The following is a 23,199-nucleotide window of genomic DNA, read 5'->3' as shown; positions in this document are numbered from 1 at the left end:
CTACAGAGTTTTAACTTCTCAAAAGCAGAGAACTAGGGCGAAAATATTACAAAGTGAAAGTTCAAGGTTTAGCTTGTTCAAAACAAGAGACTTGTGGTGGAAAAATATGAAACGTCAAAAGTATAGGGTTTTACTTGTAAAATATAGAGAAATTAGGTGGAAAATATAATAAAGTTAAAAAGTTCAGGCGTTAAGTTGCAGTAAATGATAAATAGTTATATAATGAATTTAAAAAAAAAAAAAAGCGAACTAATGACACAAAACGGAGCCTGAAGTTGTTCATCGCCGGGAAATATGAATCTGTACGACGATGAATCTCTGAAGCAAGAAGTAATCTACCTTCACTCGCTCTGGCACCAAGGTCCTCCGACCCGAAACCCAATCCCTAGCCCTAATTTCAACCCGGTTCAACGACCCAGCAGGCCCAATTACATCCCGCCGGCGGATTTGCAACTTCTCTCTCGATATGGAGCTGTTACTCCACAGAAGATCATATCCAGAAACCCTAACAATCCTCCAATTCTCTACAATAACAAGCGTCCGAGGCCTGATTCGGGCCCAGAATGGCCTGTGAAGGAACTGCTTCAGTCTCCTTCTACGGGATCTGGATGGCCTGAACAAAGGCCGTGTAAGAAGGCGCGACCTATTACGGAGGAGGAGAAAGCGAGTTTGGCTGCGAATTTGCTTCAGAGAGATATCCATCGAACCTGTCGCGAGTTCTTCGGTAACAAATCAGGGGAAGATGATAGTGATGAAGGAGATGAGGATCAGTCGTTTGAGTTTTTGACGAGAGTGTTTGAAGAGAATAATGGGAAGCTTAAGGAATACTATGAGAAGAACACTGGGAATGGAGAATTCTGGTGTTTGGTTTGTGGTGGCACTGGAGAGAAGAGCTGTAGGAAGTTCAAGAGCTGTTTGGCTTTAATTCAGCATTCGCTTTCCATTAACAAGACGGATTTGAAAACTCAGCATAGAGCTCTTGCGCAAGTTGTTTGCAATGTTCTTGGTTGGGACGTTAACAACCCTGTTGTTTCGAGCCAGAAGGACGCTCATCAGGTTAGATTCTTCTATGCCTTGGAAGAAGTTTAGTTTGCAACTAATGTAGTCTGTGGCTTCAAAAAAGATGACTAATTTACTTGTGTGAATTATAGCTTGATAGTTCAGGTTACTATTTGGTTTTTATGATCAAAGACAAGCTTATCAGTTTATTAATATTGTTATGAGGAAAGGTTTTGATCTTATCAGTTCATTATGGTCCTTGTAGGTTTCTTGAATAGTTCTTCTGGTGATTCAGAGATACTTAAAACATTTTTTTGGTTATTTTTTTTTTTTTTTTGACAGACTGTGGGCGTAGAGGTGGTTGTGGAAGGTGCATCTGAGCTGCGTTCAGACTTGAAGATTCCTCAGGAGAAACAACGGGTCATGTCTGTTGAAGAACACGCAAAGGCTGCCTTGTTACTAATGCAACAGAATGCATCCGAAGCTTTCAAAGACATTTTTGCCAAGGATGGTACTGGTTCAGTTGAGGAGAATGGTGATGAAAATTTTTCTGAGGAGTTGGAGTTAATATCTAGAGTTTTCTCAGAGAATGTTGAGCTCAAGAGTCACTATGAGAAAAACTATGAAGGTGGAGTATTTATCTGTCTGGTGTGTTGTGCTGCGACTGATAAGAAATTGATCAAAAGATTCAAACACTGTTATGGAGTTGTTCACCATTGTACTAAAGTACCGAAAATGAAGATACGAGCTCACAAGGCTTTTGCTCGGTTTGTCTGTGAACTACTTGGCTGGGATTTTGAGCTTCTACCACGTAGAGTAATGAAAGGCGTTACCCCTCTTGCTATTTCTAATGCTAACCAGAACAATGAGAACCCGTCATCTGTGATCGAGGTAAGACACCATATACAAAGAGAACAAGCACTCTCTCTTATCCTTTTGTTTCTTTAATTGAATTGTGAATCATTTCAGGAACATATGTGCGAAGATAAAGCTGATAAAACCACAGGCCAACAATGAGGCTGAGGCATGCGTTGGTTAGTATAGACAGTACCTGATCACTTCTAATCACAGTTGTTAATACAGAACCTTAGTTATTGCTTTCATACATTTTTATTTATGTTTGATGATGCAATGAACCAGTCTTTTATGTTTTGGTTACGCAGAGGCTTAATCATATGGTTTCTCCTCTGGGGAAATCAATTTAAGAGTCAAGATGCAACAAGTTATGTTATATGGAAGGCACTTAATCTTCTTTCAGGTACGATTATTTAGTTTCCGGCATCTTATCAAACTTTTTATGACTTGGTATGATGGAGTCATCAAAGACAGTGTGTATGCGTTACTCAACTTTTGATACGAAATTTTGATTAATGAAAAAACATTCTCTTAGAGGGGGGTTTTGAACTTGTATTTTAAGGTATTTGGTGGGATTTTAATATTTTAGGATTTTGCAAGATTCTATTGATCTTTTTGAAGATGTTTTGTTATTTGTTAGAGTTTTTATATTTTTTTTTAAAATACTTTGTGATTTGGATAGATTCTCGTTTCAGATTTTCGGAGATTTTAGGATATTTTATAACAAAAAAAAATTGCAACTCAGATGACGATGATAGATGCTCTCGACTTCTCATCAATTTTTCATGAGACTGACCGTCGTTTGGAAGAAGATGAAGTTTGTAAGAGCCTAAGAAGCAAATGTTAGAGAAAAACCAAGGTGAAGTATCGAAACATAAGTAAATGATGGAGGTGTTGTCCTTTGTACGCATTGCTCTAACTTCATTCAACAGACCGTTTGCTATCTTCTCTGCAACATTCTTTGTCCCTCTTTCTCTTTCATCTGTTTCATTTGTTTTATACATAGACACTACATTAGATCTAGGTTCTAAGAAATACTACTAACAAATGTATTGATGATTAAAAAAAAATTGTTTACCTGAAGTACAAGCTGCGCAGCTTTCTTCGCTTGAGACTTCAAAAAGAGGTATGTTATGACTCTATGTACATTTCCTATGCTTGAGCGAGCCTTAACTATTTGTGACGCTGAAGTTGCTCATTTGTCGAGTCTCTTGTTCTGTTCTTCACCTGCACTTTTGTTTATATGAACTTTATTATGCTCTTGTTAGTTAGGCATGAACACTTATTAATGTTAAACCCACGCTAAATACGCTTAAACATTAGGCATGAGCAAATACGCTTATAAACAAATTGAGCAAAACGTTTATGTGTTTAACTAGTCAACTGAGCAAAGGAAATGTTTATATATGACTCTGCCAAGAGCTAGAAGATGTGACGAGGTGAGACTTTAATTTTGATTTTCCACGAAAAACTGTTTTTTCTTTTTATGAAATCCTGTAAAATACTATTTCAAAGGGTATGATTTTGAGTGAGAGTATTTTTAACTAAAAAAACAAATCAAAATCTCCTAAAATCATTCAAAGTAGTGGTTTTTTAAAAAGTTGTGATATTTTGAAAAACAGTAGATTTTAAGTAAGTTTTATAAATCATTGATTGAATAACAAGAGATTGTAAATTATTTTAAATGATTTTACATAAATCTAAGTTGAATAACATAGGATTTTTAAAAATCATCAATTGAATAACAAATGATTTTAAGAATACTCTAAAATCTACTAAAATACCAAGTTCAATACCCTCTTCTTATTTTCGCACTGAGAATTTTGGAGTACTCTAACTAAAATTTAGGATAACTAATTCATTTATCTACATAATAACCTCATAATAATTTCAACATTTCTTTTCAGAGAAGAGACTAGTTAATGTCGTAATAAAATATTCAACCATTCTTTTTTTGCATCAAAAACTGTTGTTACTGTATAAGTACAGCATAAATTAAAAAAAAAATAGTAATCAATTTCGTGATAATTAAATAATTTAATTATGTGTTGGGCTATCTGGGCCGAGCAGATGTGGGCCTTAAGCATCCCTCATCTTACCCAAAATTATTAAATTTTGTTTTTCACTTTTTAATCCAATCGATCCAAGACGGGCGGGTCAAATATTTCTTGACAAACTTCTCAGGAAACCCGCAAACAGAATAAGAGAAAACGAAACCAGTGGAGTCTGGGAAAGTCAGATCAAAATGGGGGAAAAAGAAGCTTCAAAGATGAACATCGCCATCATACATCCAGATCTTGGGATAGGTATTCACGATCTTCATCCAGTGTTCGATTTTAGTTTCCCCTGATTAATCTTCTTCCTCTCGTATAATTTGGTCCTTCTTCTGGGATCTATCTTGCTTCCGCTTCCGAGGGAGTTATTATTACCACCAAATTCTAAGATTCAAAATAACGTAATTGAGAGATCACGAACGATTTTATCAGACTTATTAGATTTGTTCGGGTCTCACAAAATTTACACTAAGTGCGTTGTTTCTTTCTGGTATATGCTGCAGGTGGAGCAGAGAGATTGATCGTCGATGCGGCGGTTGAGCTTGCGTCCCACGGTCATAAAGTTCATGTCTTTACCTCTCACCACGACAAATCCAGATGCTTCGAGGAAACTCTCTCCGGTGAGTCTCTTTTTGCTTGGTTTTCCGATAACAGATGCACATGACAGCCGAAGCTAGTCCTAGTCTATACAAAATTTCATGTTTTGAATAAAAGATGTTTGCTCTGAATAGCTACATAGAGTTTAACTCTCCATTTGTCATCTGGGTTTCTATATAGCTTTTAGGATATTATTCAAATTTGTAAGCAATGTATATCACAGTTTGAGATTTTTATTATGATTCAATGTCCTTAAACAACTATCCAGGTATCTTTCAAGTTACGGTGTATGGATCTTTCCTGCCACGGCATATTTTCTACCGACTACACGCAGTGTGTGCATATTTGCGGTGCTTGTTTGTTGCTCTCTGTGTTCTTTTGTGTTGGTCTTCGTTCGATGTTATACTTGTAGACCAGGTTTCAGTCGTAGTCCCATTGCTCAAACTTAAAAGGTCATCAAAGGTATTCCAATTTTGCTGCTTTACTCATTATATCTTGTGCTCACTTTTTACAATAGCTTTATCTTGAACTTATGTGGATATAGGTTGTTTTCTACTGCCATTTCCCGGATCTCTTGCTAGCTAAGCATACAACAGCACTTAGGCGGATGTATCGGAAACCCATTGATTTCATCGAAGAACAAACCACAGGTTTGGTTTTCCATTCCTTTCCTCTTTACTTGCATCCATCTGACAGCAATTGTTCTTATATTATCCCTTGTGGGATTGTAGGGATGGCTGATATGATCCTTGTTAACAGTAACTTCACGGCATCAACATTTGCCAATACATTTAAAAGGCTAAATGCACAAGGAAGTCGCCCAGCTGTACTTTACCCAGCAGTCAATATTGATCAGTTCAATGAACCCCATACTTATAAGTATTGTATATCCCTGAACTCCAAATTTACAGGATACTAAAGCAAGCTTCCATATGGAAAAATTACTTCTCTGCCGATTTCTATAAGTTCTTCTTTATCTCGAGCAGGTTGAATTTCCTCTCCATAAACCGCTTTGAGAGGAAAAAGAACATCGATCTAGCCGTTTCAGCTTTTGCTATGCTATGCAAACATAAGCAAAATCTGGCTGATGTTACCCTTACCGTTGCAGGCAAGTGTATTATACTTGACCTCCTTATCATTATCATATGTGCTGTTTGTATTCTAACAAAGCTCTGTTATTCAGGTGGATATGACGAGCGATTGAAGGAGAATGTTGAGTACTTAGAGGAGCTCAGAAGTTTAGCCGAGAAAGAAGGAGTTTCTGATCGAGTTAACTTCATTACATCTTGTTCAACCGCTGAAAGAAATGAACTTCTCTCTGGTTGCTTGTGCGCTCTCTACACGCCCACGGTAAAAGTCACCATCATTTTTGTTTCATCCTCCAAGTTTCAATATCATCTGATTCTCATGGTCCATTTCAAATGTTAGGATGAGCATTTTGGTATTGTTCCATTAGAAGCAATGGCTGCATACAAACCCGTGATTGCCTGCAACAGCGGTGGCCCTGTGGAGACAGTAAAGAATGGAGTAACAGGCTATCTTTGTGAACCGACTCCAGAAGATTTCAGTTCGGCAATGGCTAGATTCATCGAAGATCCTGAATTGGCGAAGAGAATGGGAGGTGAGGCCAGGAATCATGTCGTCGAATCATTCTCTGTGAAGACGTTTGGACAGAAGTTGAATCAGTATCTCGTTGATGTCGTATTAAGTCCTAAAGAAGATTGAGATTCCTTTTTTTAGTGATCATAGATTGTTCGTTAAATCATCTTCAAGTTAAAGTTAGAAATACTGGAGCTTTATTGTCAGTTCAATCATCTTTAACTTGAAGATTGGTTGTTGACAGTTTTGTTTTGTTTTCGATTTTGGTTTGTGGATATAAATTTGACGGAATAAAATCGAAATTCGAAACAGTACTCTGTTTCATATAGGCGCCAAGTCAATTGAGTCTCGGTCTATAAAATTTGTGCTTTATCGGTCTTGTATATTTATTACATGATGTGGTACTATATGGGCCAGGCCTGATTATTCTACAGAATAGATTACAATTTCCTAAACGGTGTCGTTTGGTTTACAAGGGTCTGGCTAACTTATCGCGCGTGTCACACAACAGGCAAATAATCGAAGTCAACGCCCAGGGGCATATAGAGCGCGTAACGCGCGTTTCACTTCACCAATTCGGCCAGGTTATATAGACTACAAAAATCAAAGGATTGAGTATGACAAATTTAACCAAACACAGACAATGCTGCAATATATGGGCTGGGCCGGGCGGGGCTCATTACTCCACCACATTGCGATTTTACTAAACACTGTCGTTTTTGAATATATTTCGTGCTTTCTTTCTTTTTCGTCTTCCAAATTCCAGTTTTCTTCCCTCCTTGATCCTCCTCCATCTGAGCTCGTCGTCGCCGCCGCCTCACTGTTAATCGCTGCCTTCAGTTGTATCAACATCTCAAGGTATCAATATCGTTTTTGCGCATGAAAAAGTAGTTTTTATGATTTTGTATCCCATGATTCTAATTCTCCTTTTTTTTCAAATTAATGCCCCTCTCCGGTCGACGTTTTGGTGTTTGTGCCCCAGGAGGAAGCTTCCTTTTAAATACATGCGCAAAAACGTCATGGACGCCAACAGTACCTTCGATTCTGTAATCTTTGCTCGCGTCTTCCCTTTCTCATCCTCCGTTTTTTTTATTATCGTCTCCATCTTTACCTCCTTGTGTTTTCGTGGAATTAGGATCTGATTCACGCCATTTTCAAGCACATTTGGGCTCGAAGGTTTCGCGGTACACCTCCATGTTCTCTCAGAGTAGCTTTAATTCGTCTTATGTTGATCTTCTCTGTTTGATTTCTCTGCTCGATTATACAGAAAGGGAGAGGAGCGATGCCATTGATGCTACTGAAGCTGAGGTATTCTCTATTTCACGTCACAAGATTAGAATTATTATCACTAGATACTGCTGTATGAGGTTGATTCTGTAACAGCTATGACCTTTGATACGTTCATCAAGTGGTGAAGATATCATTTGTTGATGCTAAATTATGCATTACATTTACTTCAGGTTGCTTTGGGAACAACCAAGAAGAACAGGCTTGCTTCTGGTACCCTTGTTTACTTTCTCATGTAAACTGTGAAATGAGACATGGTTAATAGTTAATACTTATGGTTATTGGTTCTCTCGTAGCCAACGCAAATGCTTTAAAGCTCAGCTGTGAACTTCTCAAGAGTTTTGTCTCAGGTCAAGTATCCATCCATGTTTTCATTTTTTAAGAAACTACTCAATTTTCTCCTTAACTCATGTCGTGATTTTAATGGGCATTGGCAGAGGCTGTGCAGCGCGCTGCTATAATCGCTGAAGCTGAGGGAATGGACAAGATTGAAGCTACTCATTTAGAGAGGATTCTTCCCCAGCTTCTTTTGGACTTTTAAGGTATGATTGCTAACAGCACATGCTTGTCCCTGCATCTTTTCGTTTTTTTTTTTTTTTTTTTTGCTTCTGTTTATGTTGATGTTGATGAACTAATGAAAGTGAAGTCTAGTTTCTTTTGCTCTTTCGTCTATAAGTACACAACGCTTAGATCATGTCATGTGTTCTTGTAGTGTATATGTTCGTTCATTGATATTTTCCTTTGTTAGAAATATGTGAAGATATTAACAGGGATTATTCCACACAAGTTATTCTAAAGATCATACTAGTACTACTAGTTTGTTTATAGGCTAGGCTAATGTGGTATTACATGATCCATGAAGAACGAGATATATGCATTTGACTTGATTCTGGATATATTCACTATGCGCTTCAGAGCTGATTCCAATGCTACCACCCATAACACACCAAGATACTTTGAAATGTAAGACGAAATCTTGCCCTTCGTCGATCTTCTGCTGTTAGAGATTTTCCTTTTCTTGATCGTATAAGGTTGACCTAATGCGGAAGAGCGAGATGTAGGAATCTTCTTACGGTATGAAAGAGCAATTTCTTTAGCCTTAGGATCTGCAGAAACAGCAAGCACTATATTAGAGCTAGTCTTAACTGAGGATACATTATCTTTCTTAGTATCCTCCACAGGTTTACGGTAATTAAGACTAAAGCTATCAATGGTAAAGTGATAGTACCTTTGCGTTCTGGAGACAAATTAGGCTCTTCTTGTTCTGAAGAGGTCTCAGCAAATGTTTTATCAGCCTTAGGTGACTCGAAATTATCACTCATGTAAGAATTACTATCACTGTCTGCTGAATGAAACACTTGTTCCTGAGACTCATAACAACGTAGATCTAAATTATTTATATCCAGGATCGATACTCCCACCGGGTAGTTACATGCTTTGTTGGAAGTACTGACATTCTCATAACTGTGATCAGATACACACTTGTCTCTCCAGCTAGTCTCAAGCACTGGCTTTGTTGAAAACGTGAAATTATCGCTATTCTCATAATCGTGACCAAATGCAGACTTCTCTGTCCAGCTAGTCCCAAGCACTGGCATTGTTGACAACTTTAAATTATGGCCATTCTCATTATCGTGATCAAATGCATACTCTTCTCTCCAGCTACTCTCAAGCACTGACTTTGGTGAAGAATATAATGGACTAGCTTCATACCAAGGTTTCGACACTTCGAAAGCACTAGAAAACGTAGGAGTTCCTTCTCTTACAAAAAATAATATATACGCATTTGTTGATAGAGCATCATCTTCGCTGATTCTTGTGACCTGCCAAGAAAAACTTGCATTTATTTAACACCATTCAGAGAGGTCTGTTTATATAACTAACTGATTAAACCACAAATCAAATAAAAATGTTATATCACACTACCTTGGCGTTATCAAACTTATGCCATGTCTCAGGAGCTGATCTCACATAAGAGGAGTAATGACCAAAAGATGCTCTATATCCAAGATGCTCCACAATGGCATAGAGATGGTATTTAGTAGAAACCTGAAAGAAGCAAAAGTATAAAACCTGTTAGGATGTTAAGACTTAAGACATGGAAATCTCAAGATTGATTTTATAGAACCAAAAGTTCACTTACTTGGGAATCTTGGTTACCGCTCATGTAAGGAAGCAAGTCCAACTCCAAAGGGAACTCGACATGTTTGGATATCTTCTTCATCATTAGTCCATCATTCTTGAATCTCTTCAGGTGGAATGCTGCGACCAATGGCAATTTATCGAGCTGAAATTGCTTCTCCTTTGAAACTTTCTCCTTACAGTTATCACAGGTTAACTGATCCTCGAGTTGTTCAACACGGGTAAAAGACTCTAGCGCGTTCAAAAGGTTATCAACATCTTCAATTTCCAGACTCCATCCGAGAGAGGTTTCTAATGTTTCAGAAAAGGAATTGCAATTGCGGCAATGAAGCTGAAAAGGAAGAGATGAAACATAATCAATATGAAAATTAATTGCTTCAACAGTAAGATTAATATACCGTACGGTAATAAATTATTAACTTGTCATACCCTACTCATGAGACGGCCACCGAAGACGTGATCAACAATGTTGACATCTTGAGAAGAGACAGAGCCAGGGCTATTATTTCTCGGAATCAAACATCTCTCTAACTTATCCAAAAACGACTGTAGAAACTCATAGGCATCTTCTTGGTTGTTTATCTGAAAGTCAGGTGAAAAATCTGTGGTGGCTTAAAGGTTAAACCATCCATATGAAGAAATCTCACCAAAAAACAAAGTATGAGGAGGGAGAAAAATAAAGAAGAAGTTAACATACGATTTAGATTATCACGAAACTGATTCGTCGTTATATAAGATCCTGAAGACTTGAGAGCAAGCTTAATATGATCTTGGAGAGCCTGCATAACACAGAATGTCTCGCTGCCACCTGAAAACCCAAAAGGAGAGATTAAGACCATGAAGAAACAGGGGTCTAAAATCAGAGCAGACAAGAGAAAAATAGGAATATTGAAAAGTACTCTGGAGTCTTACAGTTGCAAGGGTTTTGACTTTTGTATGAGCGAAGGCTCTCAAGAAGAGGCACGGTGTGAGTTAAGCATTGCAACACTGAAGCTATGAAACAACTGTTGCCTGAATTATAAAGCCCAGCACCCTAAAGAACGTTTCAAACATCAATATAATCAAACATTGGATGAAAATAAAAAAGATAAAAACAAACAAAAAGATTTAGGTTGACAGGGAAGGGAACATACAACACCGGTTGGTTCAGTGCATGGGAATGCGACGGGTTTGGTTGAATACGAGTCTCTCGTGACGTCTCGATAGAATGACAAACTATCATCGCTTCGGAGAAATTCGTTCTTGTTTGCAGACGGTGGCATGGTTTGAGAATTGAAAAACCCTGTAATCGTTTTCTGTTATTATCAAAGTGTAAACGGAGAAGGAGAGTTATATAAGTATTATATATATACATTAGGGTATCCATATCTTAAATTAACAGATAGAATAGAAAAAGGAAAGTTAACATTATTCTAGTTTTCCTATTGTTTTTAAATTTTTTTTTTTTTTTTTTCTTTTTCACGGTGTCAAAACGGAGTTTAGAGTTATGAAGTCGATCCTACCAGTAAAATCTTATCCAAACCGACCGTAAGCAATGATGACTCCTCTGATCTTTCCGACTAAATCGTGACATCTGTCTTTTATGCTAACATCATCGTCGTATGCAAAAAAGGTTACTTTGCGAGGTGCTATATAAATTAGTAGAGAGTCTTTCTTTTATCTTTATAATCTCTACTCTATGCAAACTCACGAAAATGTCTTCTTCTGCGGATGCTCTAGAGGGTGGTCGTTCGTCTCTGAAGTTGGCCGCGGACAAGTACCGATCGATCTTGAACGATGAAAAAACGGGAAACATACGGTGGAGATATGGTGGTCCTCCGATTTTTGACACCGTTGAAGATGTTGTGTTGAATGAAGTTTTATAAGGTTTAGAACATGTGGTGAAATTTCTATTAAGTGGCTGTAATGGATGAAACATGGATAGAGAGATACATCATAGATGTCACAGTTATGGTGCAATAGTTTAGACAAAGATAGTGGACAGAGCTGATACGAAGGATGAAGTATTACTTGATACATATGTTGGTATAGCAAAGCTTAAATAGCGTTTGGTGATCGTGCTGACACAGTGATTGACACAAAGCAGAGAAGAAGATAAGGTGTTGAATCAAGAACTTTGCCGTTAGATATATCAGAGGAGCAGTTCGATGTATCAAACGTCTGAAGCAGTTCTTGTACTAGTCCGACGTTAATACAGGAAGTAGTACAAGAAGCTGAATTGAAGACGGTGATTTGATTTGCATCACGTTCTGGTTCTTCGTCGGGAAGAGAAACTATCGAGTACTTAGATCAAACAGAGGGTTTTGTTGGTTCTCCTTAGGAGAAAAAGGTCGGTTATGTGAAATTGAAGAATACTCTTAAAACATATGCTCAAGTTTCAATGAGAGAGAAAGGAGAAGGTGATCAATCGGTTGGATCAAGCTTCTATCAAGAACAACTTTAATAGTAAAGCTGGTTTTGAATTTGGGAGTCATGGAGCTCATATATAAGTGGAATCATTGTTTGACTCTTCAGAAAATTTCAGGTTTTTTGGAGACAGACATGAATTTAGAGTATTGGAGGAATCGTGGAGGTTGATTCCATGGATTTGATTATGCTTTGTGACGATAATTAAAGAGTGGATTTCTAGCTATTGTGAATGGATTTCTAGCTGTTGTGATGACTAGAAAGAATGAGTTATGGTAAACGTTGGTTCGAAACTACAGATGAATTAAAGAAAATATGTGATTCAAAAGAAGCCATATGACCGTTGTGAGCTCAGGAATGAGAAAAAAAAAAAAAAAAAAAATCAGAGAGGTGGTTTGTGATCAGAATCATGTCGAGGAAGAGAGGAAATTTATCAATCTGAGTTTGGTTACAGAATCTTGGTCCAAAAATCTAGTATAATCACATCAGGCCCAGAAAGAGCCCACTTAGAGCAGGAAAATAAAACGCGAAATCCACCCATCTATAGACTTTTTCTCTGGTTCGTCACTTGGATAATGAGAAGAAAACATCTGTTCAATAGCTCGTGAAATCAAATGTCCAATTCTGAAAATTGACGGAATCATAACAAGTCTCTCTAGCAGATTTTTGCAAAATCGACAGCTTAAAGGACTCCCAACATCGTTAATATTACACACGCTTCGAAGAAGAAGAGGAAGATATCAAGAGCGTTTTCTACATGATTGTTGGAATTTGAAAGGAAGCAAAGTGTTTATAGTTGGAGAATCTTTCAAGCAAAGGTGTATTCAACTTCTGGTTAAAAGAATTCATCGAGATGAGAAAGAACCACAGAATGAGATGATTGCTGATGCAGAATCAAAAGTGATTCATAGACAACCAAAAGGCGCAGAGAGGGTTGTGAAATTAAAAAAAAAAAAAAAATTACAGAAATTGTTATTCCAAGGTTAGACTCTTGCTGACATAGAAGATGTTCATCAATGAAGACGCTAAAAAATTTTGAGGTGGAATTTTAGGGATTATATGAAAAGATGGGATTTGAGAAACCAGTGTATGGAGGGTTTTGACAGTTTGAAAATAAATCTCCAGTGGTAGTGAGAGTGAAATGTTGGCTTGCTGTAGAATTGGTGGAGCTTTGGAACTGAACTGGGTTTGATAGTGTTTTTGAGGTCTAGATGTTTCATATGTGACTTTGTTGGCTGTTCGGCTCATGGGTAGTGAATTATGAGATATCTAGTTGTCACTGAAACCATGTTCCTTTGGTGATGCTTATATTGAGAACTTGTGTTGACAAATGATGATCGTCTCCACATGATCGATTTGGAGCTGATATGAAGTTTGTGGGGTTTGATGATAGTCTACTCAGAACTAAGATGTCTGGATTTCATGGTGTGATACTATAAGTGAAAGTATGTGACTTTCCGATAGAAGAAGAAATGCATAGATTCTAAATAAAGGATTGTCACTACATTTGAGGGAGTACATGAATATTCCGAGAGAGCTGATGAGATGATGATTAAGGAGGAGACTAAAGATACATGTGTGTCACTAACTTGGAACAACAAGAAGGAAAATTTTAAAGGTTGGAGAATCACCAACTGGTCTAAAGTCATTTCTACGTAATCAACATATGGAGAAAGACTATTAGCAGGATCAGTTTTTGGTTTAATGTTCAGTTGTTGAGGAGCTTCTATTGATCGAAAGGAAAATACTTGGAACATTGTGTCCAGTATATATGCAAATCAGGGAAAACTGCTAAGTTTGTAGGAGGTACCTATGTCACGACGTGATGAACATCAGAGAGGTGCTAATGGGTATTTGGTGCTGGAACAAGAATATATCAAGAAAAGGATATGATGTCAAGAGATATGAGTGCAAAGAGTTGTTTCCTATGATAATGTAGAGATGCAAGTTCTCAAATTGTGTTGTACATAAAAAATGAACAAGGGGGGGAGAAGAATGCTGAAACCAAAAGCTTTAAAGAAGAAAATCCAAAGTTAGAGAGAAAGGAATTTTTTTTTTCTTGATCATACGGCCGCCCATGATTCTCATCATGAGAAAGAGAGATGAATCAAAGATGAGCCTATGAAATATGGTTCTTAAGAATGTCGTTGGTCTTTGTGAAGAAATTAAAGAATGTTGCGAGGAAGAAAATTTCAGGTTTTTTCTTGATCTAGGTGCTACTTTCTTCTTCAGTTACTTTGGCTACAGAATTTGGATTTGAGTTCTAAAAGTTGTTCTAGAAACTTGGAAACGAGATCTTTCCAACGATATAAATATCTTCTACTCATTCCTTGTAGCTTGACGGGAATTTTCTCTTAAAGAGGCTGCATTATTTCGGATCTGTGTTGGTATTTTGGCCATAACTCTCAAACGGTAAACCCAAATCATGATCCGTTTTCTCCTGTGAACTCATATGGCTGCTGTGGACGTTTCCACTAATTCTCTTATTTTTCTGGGTTGGTTTGCTACTCCGTTTATGCTCTGCATCAAGACTGCATCAAGACAGATGATAAAAAGCCTCAATACAAGCCATTGAAGTGTGTGGAGTGATGGATGTGTTTATGGAGTTCCATCAAGGATTTATAGACATTGAGTGGTTCTTCGACTTGTTTTGCTCCAAAGGTTTAGCTAAAAAATATTTGACCAGAGCTACTATCATTGTCAGGGGTATGAAAATTAATATCAAAACAGTTTTTAAGACATCCGCTGCAAATTAAAAGACTAAGGGGAAGTTTGTCTAATGATTATGTCTCTGTGGAATGAAAGTGATTCTTGTGGTTATAAAAGATGTTTCAGAAGTTGAAGAATGAAGGCTAGGAAGAACTGAACTTAAACATCAAAGAAAGGAACTGTAATTTGTAAGATCTGAAAAAGAATGCAAAAATCATGTTTGTGATGGAATCTTCAAGGCAGTGTTTGGAGATCTACAAGGAGTTCGATCAAGCTGAAATTTTGTGATGTGATTCATACTGCTACTATCTGAATTTTCAACGGTGGGATTGAGATTTTGACGGTTGGTTTGTGACTAATTCAAGCATCTTCAGTCGGTTTCAGATATAGTTCATCTGAAGTTTCAGAGTTGACCAGTTCCGGTGGAAACATAAAAAGAAGGACCAAATGAACTCGACATGGGATGAAACTTGGCAGAGATACTCTAGACATGTTGAACTAGACTCTGGTAGAAGGGAACTGGTTTTGTAATCCGGGAACCTAGTAGAATGATGGTGGTTCAGACTAGTTAATTCAAAGATATTTAAAGCTATGATTTTGCAAAGTTTTGTGTGGTGAATGTAAAAAGAGTTTCAGGGATCTGCAGTTTTTGAAGTTTAAGACTTTTGGTGTTAGAATGAAGCTTATGAAGTGCCAAAAAGAAGATTATGTGAAGCCAAGTATGTGAAGCCTTCATTCTGGTTTTAAAGAATGATGTGGCTGACGAAGTTAGGCTTTCATCATGTGGTTCCATCGTTGGAATTTGATGTGTCTGCAAAGTTTGTGCTCATTTGTAAAAAGAAAAATTGTTAAAATAGAAGTCTCAAGAACATCTTTGGATTAGTTGATGTGAGATAGCTACAAGAAAAGCTACCGTTTTGGAGTCCGACATATCAGGTTCAAGTTTGCTGTAGAAGTTTCATTGAATCAGTTTGTGTGAGACAGCTACTATCATAAAGCAGTGCACAGAAAAATCTAATAGTTGATATTGGCTGCTAAAATTTCTGGTAATGGAGTATGATCCATCAGGGAGAGATGAAGAGATTTGTGGGAGAGATAGTTGTTGGTTTGGATATGTGATGTTACAATCAGCTCGTGGATGTTGTAAGAACTAACTCATCAGCTCACAAAGATCACTGAAACAGAGGTCAGTTGCAGGGCTACGAAGATTGTTTCAAGTAAAAGTCAATAAAATGAACTTCAATGTTTATGATCATAAGATGGGTGCATTAAAGGCATAACAGCGGGTATAATTCAAGACTAGTCAAGTGCTATGCAATGCTGTAGTAATCCAGATGGGTGAATTCAATATGTTGTTTATTTTTTATCTTAGTTTGCACTCAAGCTGGGGGAGAAGAGCAAAGAGCTAAGAGTTTGTAGCGAGCTAAGAGCAAATATTATGGGGGAGCTCTACTAGTGATTAGAGATTACTTATGTGCTTGAGTATCAAACTAAGTTAAAAAGGGGGAGAATGAAGTTGTTTGATCTTTCAAGACACATTGAATGATGAACCATAAAGTGAGAGTTGAGGAGATTTAAAATTCAGTCATCAAGGGAGAGATTGAAGAGATTGTGATGATTGGTTTTATAAGATGTATGGAATTGAAAAGTCAATCATCTAGGGAGAGATTGAAGATGCATAGCATTCTAGTTCTAATAGGTACATGGACTATAAAACTCAATCACCAAGGAAGAGATTGAAGATGTTGTGTTGAATGAAGTTTTATAAGGTTTAGAGCATGTGGTGAAATTTCTACTAAGTGGCTGTAATGGATGAAACATGGATAGAGAGATACATCATAGATGTCACAGTGATGGTGCAATAGTTTAGACAAAGATAGTGGACATAGCTGATACGAAGGATGAAGTATTACTTGATACATATGTTGGTAGAGCAAAGCTTAAGTAGGGTTTGGTGATCGTGCTGACACAGTGATTGACACAAAGCAGAGAAGAAGATAAGGTGTTGAATCAAAAACTCTGCAGTTAGATATATCAGAGGAACAGTTAGATGTATCAAACGTCTGAAGGAGTTCTTGTACTAGTTCGACGTTAATACAGGAAGTAGTACAAGAAGCTGAATTGAAGAGTTTGAGTACAGAAGCTTAAGGCCGACTTGGACAAGCCAAGTGGCGGTTGTTGAGCTGGATGAACATCTTTAATGGAAGATTCAAGATGGGATCATGGAGAGAAACTTTCCTATTTGTTGAACATCTTGAATGGAAGATTCAAGATGGGATCATGGAGAGAAACTTTCCTGTTTGTTGTATTATAGGAAAATTGTCAATCCTAGAGGTTGTACAATTTTTAATCTTCCAATTCCTATTTGTTGTATAATAGGAAAGTTGCTAACTCTAGGGGTTGGGCAATTCCTATTCTAAGGTAGTTTCAAGATATGCACACAAGATGTGTGGTGTCGCCCCATCAACAAGATAGAGATATCTTTTGATGGTTTTGTTGCAGATCTACACTAGTCGGAAAAGACAATTAGTGGTAGTCTTCTTTCATTGTAATTCTAGGAAAGAATGGTGGGTGCCATATAGCAATTGTAGGTTGCAGCTTTTTCTAGTGAATGAATTCTGGACTAGGTCCTGGGGATGTAGGTTATCCGAACCCTGTTAACAAAGCTTGTGTCTTATTTACTTTATGCTCATACATACTCAGAGTCGATCATACACGTAATTAGACTTAGCCACAAATATGTGTTTTCAACCGTGAACAAGCTTTTCGAAGAAGAAAGAACCCATGTAAACTCTTTTCTCTTGCCTATCTTTATCAAAAATATGCTTAGATTGTGAGTTTGTGACCAACACAAATCACGACGCTGTTGGACTATATGTCCTAACTATGTTCAGTATAACTATTTTTTAAAAATTAAATATTTACTAGTTTTTGCAATATTTCTATTTTTTAAAAAAGTCTAGAAGCTTTGATGACCATATAATAACCGATGTTGACATATACCAAACTTTATACTTGAAAAAAGTTACACAAGAATTTCTCCTAAAATTCCTTGGTTTGCTTTTTTATTTCCTAGTCTTGGGAAATGTCATTATGTCATTGGATACAAAAGAAGCCAATTGGGACAAGACGAAGGAATTGTGGGTTATTGGTAGCAACTAATTCATGATGATGATATTTAGTATTGTGATTGAGACAAATAACAACTTCAAAATGTCAACTTTAGGTGGTGTTACAAAAACGGGGTTGATCACTTATCCATTTAACCTATTTTGTTGAATATCAACATGTAATGTGAGATGATTATAAAAGAGACAAGCAAGCATTACTATCTGTACATCATCCTTATATGACTACTAGGAAAGAGAGAGATAAGTATAGATCTGCGTCTGTCCTTGAAGATGCAGGAAAGGTTCAGTGGAGGTTTGGTCACCCTCCAGACTTCAATAGTGTGAATCAGCTCTTTGAAGAAGGCCAGACCAAGGTCCTCGGGATTTATTGACAAAGACCATGATGATATTTGCTAAAATATGTTAATCTGATTCGTTGATCGTGTTTGATTGTGAGCGCAGGTGTGGCCAGAAGGGTCGTTAGAAGAGACTGTGCAAAACGCAATCAAGTCATGGGAGATGGAGTTCTCACACAAGATCCATTTACAGGACTTCAAGACCATAAATCCCGAGAAAATTTAAGCTCTTTGTTAATGGTAATTACCACATGCACCTAATCGATACGATCTTAAACTGTATAGTTACCAAAAAAGAAAAGGATTAAAGTGGTTTTACTTATTAGGGAGGGAAGGTTTATCAGCTGAAGAGACGCTTAGGCTTGGGAGTTACAATGCTTTGCTCAAGAACTCTTTGCCTCAAGAGTTTCAGTACTACAAGCCAGAGGAAGAGAGCTTCGAGTCATCACATGACGCCTTTAGATCTGCTTTACCACGCGGGTTTGCATGGGAAATACTCTCTGTGTACTCAGGACCGCCTGTTATAGCCTTCAAGTTTAGACACTGGGGATACTTTGAAGGAACTTTCAAAGGTCATGCTCCTACTGGGGAAATGGTTCAGTTCCTGGGTCTAGGAGTTCTAAAGGTATGTCTGAAGCATGAATTTGTGTCCCTCCCTCCTAATCTTTAAATTGTTAAAACTCTAGCATCAGGATTCACTTACTTCTAGAGGTTCTCTACAGGTTGATGAATCGCTTAGAGCAGAGGAGATTGAGATTTACTATGATCCAGGAGAACTGTTCGGGGGACTACTCAAGGGACCTCCTATATCAGAGACCGAAACCACAGACAGTGGAGACAACACTGCAGAGAAACAAAGCTGCCCATTCACACACTAAGAAAAGTTAATTATCTACGAATGTCTACTGTCCGTATAACGTTGGTTTATACTAGAAAATTAAAAAGCAGAAGTATATTTGACCCTTTAAAGAATATATTGTAACAGTCTCTTGGTTATTGATGCATGGAATAAATCATAAGTTGTGTTAGGGGTCACAATGATAGTACAGATAAATTACAACAAGAACTAAAATAAGGCGGTTAATTTAACTGACCAATTTCTAGCAGAACTCAACCTTTGCATCAACCCCAGTCTGACATTCATCCATGAGAGCTACGTTCAACATTTCGGTACAAAATTGATCATCAGGTTTCAACCACAAGGCCTGAAAATAGACAAAATAGTTGAAAAACGTATAGCTCACCGACTGTCAGAGAAGAAAATTATGGAAATAAGTATAGTTCTCTCGTATTCAGTAGTGTGTTTACCTTGTGATAATATGAGATGGCAGCTGAAAATTTCCCCTAGACAAGAATGAGATCGAAATGGAAAAAATGTGATAATCAACGTAAGTATTGTTTCAAAGAAATGACTGGTGTTAAGTACATTAAAATACCTGCAAATGGTAAGTGTACGCCAAGCCAGAATAAGTGCTTAAGCTTTTAGTTGATAGTGTAAGTGCTTTCTCATAATATGAGATAGCTTCAGGGTATTTTCTGTTTATAAGAATTCAAGAGTCAATAACTTCATTACATTCACAACAGAAGATGCTAGTTGTGTGTGCACCAAAATATACCTTAGCTTTCTATATGCATGAGCGAGATTGACCACAGTTGGTTCCCATGTTTCAGTTAATGCAGATGGTATATGGGACAATGTCTTCTTAAACCACCGCACAGCTTCACTATACCTGAAATATAGTTAATATTGTTGACTCAATTTACTGGACCGTTAACTTCTCCCCATTTTGTAGTGTAGCTTTGTCATTAATAGCATTTGGAAAATTCAGAGATAAGCAGACTGTAAAGAGAAGAGGAACGCACTCTTTCATATGATATGCAACAACTCCGAGTTCATTGTAAACAAGTGGATCCGAAGGGCATATCGCCTTAGCTTGCATGAAAAACTGGACAAAGACAAGGGATCAAAGTAAATACAATATTTGCACAAAGATAAGTCATATAAATTGAAGATGTCAGACAGCATTTTCTAACTTTACCTGGTCCGCAAGCTTGTAGCTGTGAGTTCGCATATACTCCATTCCAATGTACAGAGTTGGCAAATGACACCTGGAACAAGATAATATCAAGATTCAACCTGTAAAAAACAATTTGTGACGTAATAAGAACACTTCTACATTGCTTGAGGGCTAAGAATGACTCATTTTAGACACAAGTTATACATTTACAGTCACTAGTTTTAAAGAAAACAAGAGTAACTTGATTACCCTGGAAATAGCCTAGCAGCAGTACGATAGGCAGACATGGCTTGGTCACCCTCCTCTTGGGAAGCAAAGGAATTACCATAACCTATCCAAGCTGGTGAGAATGAGCCATCTATACTCGTAGCTTTACTGCAAAACCATATTAGAATAAATGGGGTTCAGGTCAGACACATGCACCTACCACTAGAGTTGATCAAGACTGCATCATGGCATTACCTAAAGTACCGCCGAGCTTCAGCATACTTTTTGATACAATAGTAGTAACAACCCACCGCAAACCATGACAACGCCCTACAAAACCACGCATGAGTATTTATACCACAGAGCATCACGCAAAGGAATTATGAAACTTTGACTCATACACAAAAATGTGAAATCAATTTCACATGTTCAACGAGACCAAGTACATAAAACATATTCCACCAAAAAACATGCTCTTGAAGTTGATTCATGGTCTTGACAAGCTGAACCATAAACAGGTTAACTATCCTAGCTAGGATTGGGATAAAATCATAAGAACTATATTGACATGCTCACCCACTGGCCATATAGCTTGAGAAAATAAATTTCATACTCACTTTGAAGGGTAGTCTTTTACCAAATTGCACGCCATTAGATAGAGCTCATTTGAATTACCAAGTTCCATGGCAGCGGCCAAATGTACCAAGGTACACTTCAAATGAAAAGGATCTTTTTCAAGGAGTCTGTCAAATAAGACCAAAAGAGAATCACATTGCTAGAATCATTCAAGTTTCATATAGCTCAAAATTTAGCATCAGCAGTAATATACAACTTACGCAGAGGTTAGTTCGAAACACTTCTGATATTCACAGCATTGATGGTAGTACTCAGCTTTACAGGCCAACAGATCAGTGTTATTAGCCAATGTGATCATCGATGATCCAGAGACACTACCACTTTCGTTCTCAAGCTTCTTGAACTTAGCATCTATCGTGCTCTGTATGTCATACTGGACATGAAGAACTAGTAAGTACCAAGAAGAAAAAGGAAAGATACTTGCCAAAAGAAATTAGCAGAATAGAGAATCAGCAAGCAAATTCCAAATATAAGTGCCACATAACTATTGACACATATCGGATCAACACTGTACAACATAGAGATGTTTACCTTTTTTATCAAGCATAAATAGAAAGACGAGAGCCATCCGTCTTCTGGACTAAATTGCAGTGAAGAAAGCAGACTCGATTCTGAGTTTTATGTAATTAAAGTCTCAGTTAACTTCCAGTCATGTAAACGACTTCACCATGAAACAAATAAGACGATAAAATGAAGAAAAATGAAAAACTATAACTCACCTTCTTCAGATGTAAGCATATGGCTTTCAATAAGGCATTCCAAAGCCTGAAAGGATAGATTACAGAAATCACATCCATGTACCAGTTTTCTGATAACTACAGGAGCTACATCAGGTTTTTTACTACTATAAAGTGATGAAGAGAATTTTATCTTCCCACATTAGCTTTGCAACTTCCATGGTAACTAAAAATAACATGCAGCAATTGACTAGGGCGCTAGTAGTACCTCATAGCACAGAGGATCAGCCTTAATAGCAGCTTTGTACCTGCAAACTCAACCGAAAGGTCCGAAACTAATGAGTTAAATGGATATGGAGTTCAAGATTCCCACACACCACTCAATCATGATAGATGGATCAGCCAGATTACACACAAGATCCTAATATTTCCTACTAGCAGTTCAGTGAAACTTATATACATGCTCAGATCAATAAGATCGGTCTCTCAAAATCATGAAAATGCAAATGATCCGCTGAACAAGAAAGATAAGTGAAAGAAGGCTCACTGACCATTGTCGAGCCTGAGAACGGTTTTGTAACGCTCCATATGCTTTCCCTCTTAAGAAGCATATTGCCGAAGAAATCTGCAAAAGAAAACCCCCCATATATCAGTGCAGGTACTTGCAAAACCTTCAACCTCAGATGGTATAGTGGAGAAACAGTATATAGTAGTCAGACCACTTAATTGCCTAAACCATCTAAAGTCGTCTACATAATACTACCTGCAGTACATCTAGAACAGAGTAAAATAATACATTTGAACAGAGTAAAAAAAAAAATCTAACTTACATTAATCTCTCGGTCCTCTGCATCTTTATCAAAATCTATGACGTTACCATCTTTGGCATCATAGACAATTCCATCTTCATCAACCTTAGCATCACCAAGCATCAAGAGACACTGATCCCATTCCTTCAATTCCTCCTGAAGACACACACACAGAATTTACCCGATAAACCCTAAAACCCTAGATTTAAGCGAAACAATCTGAAATTCAAAATCCCATCCCACGAGAAATAGATAATTAGAAAGAAGAAGAAGGGAGAAATCGGAATTACGAGGCACTTGGCGGCGAGGTAACGGAATCGGAGATCCCGGAGGACAATCTTAGAGGCGTTGAGAAGGTGAAAGGCGCGTCGGTAATGGCGACCGAGAAAAAGAGCTTGAGCTTGCATATAAATGTCAGCTGGGTCATTGGTGAGTGCCGCTACTTTGTCGGCGAAGAAGATGGCCGACGAGTACAAATGCTTACTTACGCAGTCACGAACCACGCCGCGGATCTTCTCAATTTCTTCTTCCCTCATAGTTTCCTCGCCTCTCGACTTCTTCTAGACGAAATCCACAATCAGCAAAGATCTAAGCAAAAATCTCAACAAAACAAAACAATCGGAAAATTTTGTTAACTCCGCAAAAAGTGTTTGCACGACAGAGGCGGGACAATCGCAAGATCCTCCGGCGGGAGTGTAAAATATTTTACCCCCCCTAACCTTCCATGACTATAGGCCC

At 37.6% G+C, this 23,199-nt stretch overlaps 4 protein-coding genes, 1 long non-coding RNA gene, 1 other non-coding gene and 1 pseudogene across 11 annotated transcripts; 5 read left to right on the top strand and 2 right to left on the bottom strand.

Annotated features, from left to right (window-relative positions):
* The first annotated feature begins 215 nt into the window (after positions 1–215).
* Positions 216–2,038, top strand: LOC104752303 (uncharacterized). The gene is made up of 3 exons (XR_015583435.1): positions 216–1,056; positions 1,342–1,890; positions 1,969–2,038. It is a non-coding gene; the product is annotated as an uncharacterized LOC104752303 (transcript).
* A 2,000-nt stretch (positions 2,039–4,038) lies between these two features.
* LOC104752305 (uncharacterized) lies at positions 4,039–6,415 on the top strand. Of its 3 annotated transcripts, none has more exons than XR_015583436.1 (8): positions 4,039–4,160; positions 4,412–4,528; positions 4,774–4,967; positions 5,050–5,155; positions 5,237–5,389; positions 5,492–5,613; positions 5,689–5,855; positions 5,934–6,415. XR_015583436.1 is itself a non-coding variant. In XM_087489817.1 (8 exons), the coding sequence occupies exons 4-8, from the start codon at positions 5,113–5,115 to the stop codon at positions 6,228–6,230; spliced, it is 777 nt and encodes a 258-aa protein (XP_087345943.1). In that variant the 5' UTR covers positions 4,039–4,160; positions 4,412–4,528; positions 4,774–4,957; positions 5,050–5,112; the 3' UTR covers positions 6,231–6,415. The 3 variants fall into 3 exon arrangements, 2 of the variants coding, with proteins under 2 accessions (XP_087345943.1, XP_010472715.2); XM_087489817.1 differs by having other exon boundaries at positions 4,774–4,957; positions 5,237–5,384; XM_010474413.3 differs by having other exon boundaries at positions 5,237–5,384.
* Positions 6,416–6,717: 302 nt separating this feature from the next.
* Positions 6,718–8,213, top strand: LOC104752302 (protein MHF2 homolog). Its single transcript, XM_010474406.3, has 7 exons — positions 6,718–6,962; positions 7,087–7,150; positions 7,240–7,288; positions 7,372–7,412; positions 7,565–7,604; positions 7,688–7,741; positions 7,829–8,213. Exons 1-7 carry the CDS (start codon positions 6,748–6,750, stop codon positions 7,930–7,932), a joined length of 567 nt encoding a protein of 188 aa, XP_010472708.3. The 5' UTR covers positions 6,718–6,747; the 3' UTR covers positions 7,933–8,213.
* On the bottom strand, positions 8,132–10,911 carry LOC104754016 (ubiquitin carboxyl-terminal hydrolase 21-like). The gene is made up of 8 exons (XM_087489813.1): positions 10,667–10,911; positions 10,446–10,566; positions 10,231–10,341; positions 9,963–10,135; positions 9,535–9,864; positions 9,318–9,440; positions 8,620–9,214; positions 8,132–8,497 (listed from the first exon to the last, which is right to left on the bottom strand). The coding sequence occupies exons 1-8, from the start codon at positions 10,793–10,795 to the stop codon at positions 8,226–8,228; spliced, it is 1,854 nt and encodes a 617-aa protein (XP_087345939.1). The 5' UTR covers positions 10,796–10,911; the 3' UTR covers positions 8,132–8,225.
* A 1,586-nt stretch (positions 10,912–12,497) lies between these two features.
* Positions 12,498–17,313, top strand: LOC147926018 (uncharacterized). The gene is made up of 3 exons (XR_015583434.1): positions 12,498–14,135; positions 14,276–14,351; positions 14,470–17,313. It is a non-coding gene; the product is annotated as an uncharacterized LOC147926018 (long non-coding RNA).
* A 609-nt stretch (positions 17,314–17,922) lies between these two features.
* LOC104752301 (pathogen-related protein-like) lies at positions 17,923–19,152 on the top strand (annotated as a pseudogene). The gene is made up of 4 exons (XR_015583433.1): positions 17,923–18,132; positions 18,221–18,354; positions 18,441–18,739; positions 18,837–19,152. The product of XR_015583433.1 is annotated as a pathogen-related protein-like (transcript).
* On the bottom strand, positions 18,872–23,191 carry LOC104754015 (anaphase-promoting complex subunit 6). Of its 3 annotated transcripts, XM_087489815.1 has the most exons (18): positions 22,752–23,191; positions 22,483–22,617; positions 22,204–22,277; positions 21,921–21,960; positions 21,695–21,740; positions 21,507–21,586; positions 21,176–21,348; positions 20,957–21,082; positions 20,595–20,669; positions 20,382–20,507; positions 20,154–20,223; positions 19,978–20,060; positions 19,731–19,844; positions 19,551–19,650; positions 19,423–19,458; positions 19,230–19,319; position 19,076; positions 18,872–18,973 (listed from the first exon to the last, which is right to left on the bottom strand). In XM_087489815.1, the coding sequence occupies exons 1-18, from the start codon at positions 22,995–22,997 to the stop codon at positions 18,924–18,926; spliced, it is 1,665 nt and encodes a 554-aa protein (XP_087345941.1). In that variant the 5' UTR covers positions 22,998–23,191; the 3' UTR covers positions 18,872–18,923. The 3 variants fall into 3 exon arrangements, 2 of the variants coding, with proteins under 2 accessions (XP_087345941.1, XP_087345940.1); XR_015583431.1 differs by lacking the exons at positions 18,872–18,973; position 19,076 and having other exon boundaries at positions 19,089–19,319; positions 20,154–20,251; XM_087489814.1 differs by lacking the exons at positions 18,872–18,973; position 19,076 and having other exon boundaries at positions 19,089–19,319.
* Positions 23,192–23,199: the final 8 nt, after the last annotated feature.

This window comes from Camelina sativa, chromosome 16 (genome assembly GCF_030686135.1).
Source record: "Camelina sativa cultivar CO46 ecotype springtype chromosome 16, ASM3068613v1".
Taxonomy (NCBI): domain Eukaryota; kingdom Viridiplantae; phylum Streptophyta; class Magnoliopsida; order Brassicales; family Brassicaceae; genus Camelina; species Camelina sativa.
The sequence above is the reverse complement of the archived record's forward strand: the minus strand, read 5'-3'. Positions and strand labels throughout refer to the sequence as shown.

What these genes read in the sequence shown, in the direction of transcription:
- LOC104752305 (XM_010474413.3), top strand. Translation starts at nt 4,100, where the DNA reads ATGGGGGAAAAAGAAGCTTCAAAGATGAACATCGCCATCATACATCCA. An exon ending in CTTCGAGGAAACTCTCTCCG is followed by an intron (nt 4,529 to 4,773) that starts GTGAGTCTCTTT and finishes ACAACTATCCAG; the next exon opens with GTATCTTTCAAGTTACGGTG. An exon ending in AATGAACCCCATACTTATAA is followed by an intron (nt 5,385 to 5,491) that starts GTATTGTATATC and finishes TATCTCGAGCAG; the next exon opens with GTTGAATTTCCTCTCCATAA.
- LOC104752302 (XM_010474406.3), top strand. Translation starts at nt 6,748, where the DNA reads ATGCTGCAATATATGGGCTGGGCCGGGCGGGGCTCATTACTCCACCAC. An exon ending in AGTTGTATCAACATCTCAAG is followed by an intron (nt 6,963 to 7,086) that starts GTATCAATATCG and finishes TTTGTGCCCCAG; the next exon opens with GAGGAAGCTTCCTTTTAAAT. An exon ending in CCAACAGTACCTTCGATTCT is followed by an intron (nt 7,151 to 7,239) that starts GTAATCTTTGCT and finishes TCGTGGAATTAG; the next exon opens with GATCTGATTCACGCCATTTT.
- LOC104754016 (XM_087489813.1), bottom strand. Translation starts at nt 10,795, where the DNA reads ATGCCACCGTCTGCAAACAAGAACGAATTTCTCCGAAGCGATGATAGT. An exon ending in AAGTCAAAACCCTTGCAACT is followed by an intron (nt 10,342 to 10,445) that starts GTAAGACTCCAG and finishes TTGGGTTTTCAG; the next exon opens with GTGGCAGCGAGACATTCTGT. An exon ending in GTGGCCGTCTCATGAGTAGG is followed by an intron (nt 9,865 to 9,962) that starts GTATGACAAGTT and finishes CTTCCTTTTCAG; the next exon opens with CTTCATTGCCGCAATTGCAA.
- LOC104754015 (XM_087489815.1), bottom strand. Translation starts at nt 22,997, where the DNA reads ATGAGGGAAGAAGAAATTGAGAAGATCCGCGGCGTGGTTCGTGACTGC. An exon ending in CAGAGGACCGAGAGATTAAT is followed by an intron (nt 22,278 to 22,482) that starts GTAAGTTAGATT and finishes TTTCTTTTGCAG; the next exon opens with ATTTCTTCGGCAATATGCTT. An exon ending in GTTGCATATCATATGAAAGA is followed by an intron (nt 19,845 to 19,977) that starts GTGCGTTCCTCT and finishes ACTATATTTCAG; the next exon opens with GTATAGTGAAGCTGTGCGGT.